This window comes from Tachypleus tridentatus, chromosome 9, assembly GCF_004210375.1.
Source record: "Tachypleus tridentatus isolate NWPU-2018 chromosome 9, ASM421037v1, whole genome shotgun sequence".
NCBI lineage: Eukaryota > Metazoa > Arthropoda > Merostomata > Xiphosura > Limulidae > Tachypleus > Tachypleus tridentatus.
In genome coordinates, this window is record NC_134833.1 from 136,278,078 (window position 1) to 136,286,853 (window position 8,776).

The 8,776-nt window shown below is 35.6% G+C and overlaps 1 protein-coding gene across 1 annotated transcript; it reads left to right on the forward strand.

Moving 5' to 3' along the window:
- The first annotated feature begins 2,634 nt into the window (after positions 1–2,634).
- On the forward strand, positions 2,635–8,776 carry LOC143226453 (uncharacterized). The gene is made up of 2 exons (XM_076457448.1): positions 2,635–2,949; positions 6,164–8,776. Exons 1-2 carry the CDS (start codon positions 2,843–2,845, stop codon positions 8,472–8,474), a joined length of 2,418 nt encoding a protein of 805 aa, XP_076313563.1. The 5' UTR covers positions 2,635–2,842; the 3' UTR covers positions 8,475–8,776.

Below are 8,776 nucleotides of genomic sequence, written 5' to 3' on the forward strand. Positions count from 1 at the left end.
AAAGCTATTCGTGATCACAAGAAACCCACTCGAAGTAAAAATGTATCTCGAGACGACTGGTATGGGTGTTAAAACTTTTATTAAAATAAAATGCTCTGAAGTAAACCAAGCTTTATCCCAATATACCCCAGAACCATCACATCAGCAACTTTAATTTTCTTTTATTTTTTTTTATTTTTCTTTTTTTAAGTATTACACAGGTCTTTTGAATTATATGAAAATAATACGAAGCTCGGTCCAGAGGTGTGGTTCATGAGTCTTTTATTTGAATAGGCTATTGAGTCACGTGGCAGTAGGAGTACACAGTTCGGTTGTTTTTTTTTTTTTTTGAATTTCGCACAAAGCTACTCGAGGGCTATCTGTGCTAGCCGTCCCTAATTTAGCAGTGTAAGACTAGAGGGAAGGCAGCTAGTCATCACCACCCACCGCCAACTCTTGGGCTACTCTTTTACCAACGAATAGTGGGATTGACCGTCACATTATACGCCCCCACGGCTAGGAGGGCGAGCATGTTTAGCGCGACGCGGGCGCGAACCCGCGACCCTCGGATTACGAGTCGCACGCCTTACACGCTTGGCCATGCCAGGCCCAAACAGAGTCCGGAAGAAACTGTTTGTCTTCTCAAATAAATAAACTCTCCTTCGTGACATATATACACTCCATTTCCTATCTCCACATATAATGTACTACATTTTTAAGTCGGTGAGAACAATGCCCTTTAAGGACAGTTTAGTTACGCACTGACCCTGGCCCACCCACCTAAAGACAAGAAACTGGTGTATTTCTTCTTTAACGTTTACGTTAATTACAGGCTATTTTTCCTTTGCATGCAACTGTAGGCCTAAGTTTATAAACAATGTTTTCCCTTTCAACATAAATTCATCCGCTAATGGTACTATGACTAACATACAGATAAACTTACTTGTATATTTTTACAACTAATCAACCAAGTAACTGAGTATACGAGGGCTGTTCTGTGTGGGTATTTGGGTATTGAAGAGGGATTCGACCTCGCGACTCTCAGATTATGAGTCAAGTGCCTTAACCACCTGGCCAAAAATACGCGGACTGTTTGAATTGCGCGGCTCCAGTTGGTTCCAGGGGAATCCGCTTGGTGTCGCTAGGTTCGCACAGATCAGCTGATTACGACGCCATTTCCCGATTACAAATATATTCATTTGTGTATTAGCTACGCGGTTTTAAGTGAATTGCGATTTTTTCGTTTGGCGGATTTCAGAATGAATGACCTGAAGGAGCGACGACTTGCTGTGAAATTTTGTGTGAAACTTAGAAAATCTGCGACTGAAACTTTTGCTATGCTTAACACGGCTTACGGTGATGTTGCTATGAATCGTACGGCATGTTTCAAGTGGCATGAACGTTTTAAGGATGGTCGACAGTCCATTGAAGATGATGAGCGTCCTGGACGTCCTTCCACGTCAACTGACGACCCACACGTCGACAAAATCAACACCATGGTGCGAGCAAATCGACGTCTGACTGTCAGGGAGCTTGCTGAAGAGTGTGGGATATCAGTTGGATCTTATTACGAGATTTTGACCGAAAAATTGAAGATGCACCGCGTTGCTGCGAAATTCAACCCTCAGAACTCGTGAGTTTTTGGCCAAACAATCGATCACTGTTCTTCCCCACCCCCCCTACTCACCTGACCTTGCTCCTTGCAATTTTTTCTTGTTCCCTAAACTCAAAAGACCCTTGAAAGGAAGAAGATTTGAGACGATTCCCGAGATTAAGGCAAATGCGACGAAGGAGCTGGAGGACATTACAAAAGAAGCGTACCAGGACTGTTTCAACAAGTGGAAACACCGTTGGGATAAGTGTGTGCGTTGGGGAGGAGAGTACTTTGAAGGGGTCCCAGACCTGTAACTTCTAAATAAAGTACATTTTGTTTTATGACGTCAGTCCGCGTATTTTTTGAACAGACCTCGTACGCAATGATCAGCAATGATGCATACTTCATTCACTTTTTTATTCACTGAATGAACTTTTTATTAAATAACTTCACTCCAACAATCAGTAAGCTAACTGGATCCTCGTATTTATATCTGTATCCTCGGTTTTCGATATTCTGCAGTTTTTATTGTTAACATTAAGGAATATTCTATGTATTCTAGGACCACTATTGTATTAGTAGTTATATTATATTACTGGCATAGCCAGGTGGTTAAGATGCTCGCATCATAATCGGAGAACTGAAGGTTCAAATCCCCGCGAAATTCAAAAACAAACAAAACACTAAGCTAACTCAAAATATTATATTACTAAATCTATCATCATCATCATCCTCATGTGAATAACTTCTTCTAGAAAAAAACTGAAGTGATATACTATAAATATACAGTAGAGAATATGCCCTTATAATAATTAACTTTTACTTGTATGCCTTACGTATGAAATAAAATTAGAACTAGAGAAAAAAATAATACGTGAGCGTTCAAGTACCCATATCTCACATTTCAAATTACCTTTCAGTATAAACTCTAATTTTGTGTCTGTGTTCATACTTTAGTAATATAATAATTGTGACAGTAATTGAAGCCATTGTTATGTTTAAAGAATAAACTATGATTCACGAAACTAAATAATTTGTGTTATATTTAACGGTGATTTATCCATAGAGATGGCGCTTAGTAGTTAACGCGGACATAACCCGCTATCTTAAAGTGATTTTAAGCCTAAAAGTAAGTAAAATTGAGTTAAAGGTAAATCCATTCATAAAATTTATAGTTGACTGGTATAAAGTGTCAAAGAAGTGCGAATTTGATTAGTAGTATTTTGAAAATAAGAATGAGTTTTGCACTGCAGTGAGTTTGTTTGTAAGATGGGAGTAAACGAAGTTTTAAAGTTTCTGATTTACGAATCTTTTTGGCAGTATGCTTTATTTTTCCCATTGGACGTATGGACGAAGTTTGCTCTTAAGAAAATCAGGTATGTTGTTATCGTTAGTGTTGGCGTTTACAAATTATTGCTACCCTGTCTCCACAACAAGGTTAAGGAGTTTAGGAGTTAAATTTAGAAATTTGTTGACTGTGAACAATTCCTTCTTTCGAGACAACTCATTTAGTCATTATGCCTATGGTGAATTATGGAAATCCAGTTTGAATTTATTTTTTGATACATCCAATTAACAAATTAGTTAATTATCTGAAGATTTACGTAACCAATTTAATATTTATATAAACCTACTAAATGTTTCAGAAACTTTAATCGAGTAGGAAAATAATTCTAAAATTTCGAACTTCAAATTAAATCTACAAACTAAAATCCATGTAATATGAATATATATATATATTCAAAATGATTACCATTTAATTATTATCATTTATTAGTAATAGTGTCATCGTTTATTTATTTAAAATAAGTAACAACGTTACAAGGTTGAAACATGGTTACTTGCTTTGTGTTTTTGTTACTCTAAATGAAAGTTAATACCCACATCAAACATCTATACTAATTCTTTCTATTTTACTTAAAGTGAGTTCCTCATCATCATGAATTATCATTTACTATATATAAATGCATACAGTATTTATTTCATGCTTATGAATTGTTGAATTACTTGTATTTTGTCTTACCGTATTTTCTGCCTAATAAGCCGAATTTCTGGCCCTAAATTTTGGACCTGATTTTTGGGGGTTGGCTTATTGGCCGATCACTCCTTTCGGAAATTTCTTCTTCTTAGGAAATGTTTTTTTTTTTTAAATTACCATAGGCGGTAATTTTGTCCCATCAGCAAAGCACGTTAAGACTACAGTGAAACGTTGTTTCTGGAATTTCATTGGTTACCTAATTACAGTGAGTGGAGCCAATAACGAATGACATATTGATTCCATCTCTGTCTCGATACGACATGTTTTGCTTTACTACAGAACGCCAATGATCACACACAACATGCATGCTGACGCTGAAACGAGACTAAGAAATCATTTTGAAGAAACTTGTCACTTCTTAAAATGGCTTGCTTATTAGGGTAATAAGCAAAACCCTCATTTTCAGAGCTGAAAATTGGCCTCGGCTTATTCGGCGATTCGGCTTATTAACCGGAAAATACGGTATATTTATGACATTTAAAATGTGATGTTTTCCATTTTGGTAACTAAAGTTGAATTTCAATATACTTAATGGTTACTTTCAAACCTATGTAATCAATGGAAGCATCCTGCTTTGATAAAATTCAACCTTTTGTGGTAGGGGACCTGTAACTTCAACTGGGAAAACTTTTAGTGCACAGGATAAGTATGATGGGGCTCTCATAAACTAAATTTATAAATTATGAAAAGGCTAAAGGACAAAAACGTTAAAATTATCACACAAACAAGAGGTTTTTAACACTATTAGAGATGATGTATTTTGAAGTATTATAATTTGAATTATAAGAATAATTTGGATTGAAATAACCTTAACAGTGGTAGGCAGTGGTGGTCTGTTGGTGTAATGACATTATGTCCTCCACTATATATAATGGGAGTGAGCCTTCAAGTTGCAGCTCACTCACCCAATTAGTATTCTTCATCCTACCACCAGTGTTGCTTCCCAATAGCTAAGTTTTAGAGCTGAAGCAATCAACAAAGTCCTCATATATGTATTACATATGTCTTTTTCTTCAATCAGTTAAACCCATGTTCCTCCATTAGTGTTGTGGGTCATGATGGAATTACTTAACAATTCATACAGTTCTTTCTCTGCTGCTATCCGTTGATGATTTAATTGTACCAAGGATGCTTTTGTGTTATGGGATGTTCCTGTCTGTTTTACATGAAATGGCCTACATTACAAAGGCATCTTTATGATACCAAATGTCAGGTTCCCAGATCATCAATCAGTTTATCAAATTTCCCATTTATAGACTGGGGAGAGATGTGGATATGAAATTCATTCTGCTATGCTGAATTTGAGGTGTTAATAGTATGATCATTATCCTTCAATCGCATAGATGTCAGTTCCTGGTGGCCTGGGTTTAGGATACAATTGATTTGTCATGTATGGTCTGTCTTGCTGCTAGCCACTATACACCTAGAGGCACATTATTTTACTTTCATACACACTTCAGCACTCTATAGGATTCAGTTGTTATATGGTAGTTTGGATCGCTGTCATACCATTGGTCTCTTCCATAGGGATGTACTCCTTCCTTTTCTCTGTCAATACATGCAACACCTCATTCCATGCTGGTTGAAGAATATATGTAGTACAGACATGCGGTCTCTCATGTGTGTTCCTCTACTGCAAGGATCTATTTTTTTTATTCTTCATCACTTTTGAGGAATTCTGCTTTGTTTTCTTCCTTCCACTGGTCTCTCCACCTATTAAGTGAGGGATTCTAGCTGTTTATGTAACAGAAGGTAATGTACCATATCAAAAGTTACAATTTTCCTATACTGAAAACATATTTCCAGTAGATACTTGCCTCCTCATGGAAAGCCAGTACTTCCATTTTCTGCCCAAATTTGAAGAGATAGTTCAGTGGAATCATATTGAGAGAGCTTCCTTCATCAGAGGTGTGTGCCATACTGGCAGAGGGTTGCCAAATTATGATTTACATGGGATATGCATTTGAACCAGTTGATTGTAAGGTACATGGGAGCTCAAGGCTTGTGGCATGTGAATTTATTTTGTATATAGAGGGCAGTACTGATTAAGAATAGCTATTTTTATGTCAGAAGATAAGTATTTATCAGAAGTATATTTTCAGTGTAGTAAAATTATAGTTATTGATTAGTTGATTATTTTCATGATATTAATCAATTTAATAATAATTTAGTTTAATTACTTATTTTAAGTGACACTAATAATATTTGTTTAAAGGTAATTGATTAATAAGAGTTACTTGCCCATCTCTAACTGTGCCAATACTTTCCTTGAATTCTCAAGATATCTAGCAAAAATTATGGAACTTATAATCACTGTGTAAATTTTTAATGGACCAACGTATTAACAAGGGCATTAGTATCTGAAGGTTTTTTGTTTTTTTTTGGCTTTATCTTATGCTTTACTACTATGTTAGTAATTTCAGAATTTAAATAGATTGTTGTATTTCATATCATACACAATTTTCCATTTTTCATAATTCTAGTACCATTCTTAATGTTCCAAGAACTTATCTTTTTTTTTTTTTTTTTTAATTTTAATTTTGTATTTACAGCACAACGGAACAGCAGCAGCACGTATGGAGATCTCAAGCCCAAATCCTATTGATTCTTAGTGTGGTGGTTTTAGTTTGGAGACATGTTTTACCATTTCTCTTGTTGTTGTTAGCCTTAGGAGCCTACTTGTCTGGGAACAATTTGACTCTGAAAGAAGCTGTTCTTCATAGACTCAGACATTTCTCGATATGGTGGTGGTATGGATTGAGCATACTTAGCACATATATAGTTTCTACTTGGTTTTGGTGTGTTTTTATCATTGGAGATGGCGTTACTTACACATATCATAGAATACTTGGAAACATTGAGTCATCAGTACTGGAAGGTTATTTGTCTGCTTTATTAATATATATTAAACATGTAATATTTTTTATGGTGAAAAAAGTCTCTGACTTTGGAAAGAAAATATGGGCTTCAATTGTGTTTTGGGCAGACATTTTTCATTCCAGTCCTTGGGAAGAACACTTGCCACCTGATGAACAACCAGCACCTGAGATTACTGCCAAACCAAGTCAAAATAATGCTTTGACCGATACAAAGAGATTATTTGGTCAAGCTCAGTGTGAAGTAATGCAACAGAAGGCTACTTCATTAACCACTCAACAGCTGGAAACTACATATAAATCACCAACAAACTTTGAAGAGTTATCTCTTTGTTCTGAATCACAGAAGAAATATCAACTGCAGAATGTTGATGTGATGTCAAAATTTGTCCCTATGTTGGATTTTGCACGTAATCTTTGGATTAAGACACATGATCTATTTAAACATAACTTCAACCAACTACCATCTAGAAGTCAACCTTCTTTTAAGGGAACATATCCTCCTGGATTGAGAAACAGAGGACAAAACTTGTGTTTCTTGAATTCTGTTCTTCAGTGTTTTTTTAGATCTCCAAATCTGTGGCCAAATCTACAGTTTTCTTTAACTGATGAGGTTATATCAGCCATACATTTATCTGAATGTGATCGGACATTTCTAATGGCTTTCAGAGATCTTATGCTTGCTGTTCTTATTCACTCTCCTACCTCACAACTTCAAAGTCAGTTCTGTGAAGCTGTTAGTTCTCTTGCACCCTCCTTAGTGAATCCTTCAATGAGTTGTCAGCACCAGGTGCAACAAGATGCTGCAGAGTTTCTAATGTGGCTTATCAATAAACTTCATCAAACTATGAGCAGTAAAGCTCAATATCCCCATTTTCCTTCCAAAATTAGTTCTGTGACACCAAGTCTAAAAGAAATGAAAAATGGCCATTCATGCAACTTCTCTCCTAGCTTTCAAGAAAAAGTGTGGAAGCAGTTATGTTTTTCAGGTATCATAACTCATTTTACCAATAAAGATTTAAGAGAAATTGGCCAAAAAACTGATCTAGATTGGCTAATTTATAAAAGACAGAACTCATCACCAATTGACAGCCAGTTTGTTGGACAAGCAGCAGAATTTCATCAGTGTCTGAAGTGCTATAAGACATCCTTTACCAGCCAAGTATACAATATCTTGTATCTGCCTCTTTCATTCAAATTCAAGAATGATACCCAGAGATTAACTGTGCCAGAACTTCTTGAGGCTTTTACTCAAGTTGAAGAATTAATGGAGTCTAAAGATCTGAGATGTACTTGTGAAATAAACTCAAAGGAAACATCTCAGCTTACTCACAGTTATAAACATTCAAGCCCTTTAACACCTTGTGGGTTAGGATTTACCCCACCATTTATACAGAGAACTTTTAAGGCTAAAACTTCCACACCAGTAAATTTCCCTACTAGATTTGCTTCAAGGGTATGTTCTTCAATACCTTACCCAACCACATCACCATTAAGCAGCCTTCTCCAGAGTCCAATTTTATCAACACCATCAGCTAATCAGTATTTCAAACTCCAGTCCACTCAGTGGCTGAAAAGAACATTACTTTGTCGTTCACCTCCGTGCCTTAACATCCAATTGTTAAGGTTCCAATATGATACAGCTAAAGGAGTGCCTTGTAAATTAACTTACCCTGTTAAAGTGCCACTATTCAATATGTTTGTTCCTGTAGTAAATGGTTCAAATTCCATTCTTGATACATCAATTAAAACCCACAAGTCTCAGGAGTATGAACTATACGGATTGGTCTTGCACTTAGGAGCACGTTCTACAGCATACGGGCACTACGTAGCTTATGCACGAGAACATGACACAACTGGCAAACCTGTTTGGTTCAGGTTTGATGATGAGGTTGTGACAGAAGTGAAAAATATGTCAATGGAACTGGACAGAAGAGAAGTGCAGGAAAATGTATACCTTCTATTTTATAAACAATGCAGTATTTGAAAAAACAATCTATAAAAATATGATTTTAATGGTATTTGAAATACAAAGAAAACTGTCAAATAATATTAAACCATGAATTATTACTATTCATTTGGTTTCTCTCCCACAAATGTTGTAGTGGACATGGTTTTTTCTACAGAAAAGCACATTTTTAAAAGACATTTTTTATTTGTATATAGATATGAAAGCAAAATTTTAATGTAATTGTACATAGTGTCATTTCATCACCTTAAAAAAGAAATCCAAAACTTCAGTTTGTAAATGTATAAGAATAATAAATATTCATGTGACTAGTTTAAAAA

Bases quoted from the DNA above. Each gene is read 5' to 3' on its own strand.
- LOC143226453 (XM_076457448.1), top strand. From the start codon at position 2,843: ATGGGAGTAAACGAAGTTTTAAAGTTTCTGATTTACGAATCTTTTTGG. The intron at 2,950-6,163 runs GTATGTTGTTAT...TTGTATTTACAG, and splicing joins TTTGCTCTTAAGAAAATCAG to CACAACGGAACAGCAGCAGC.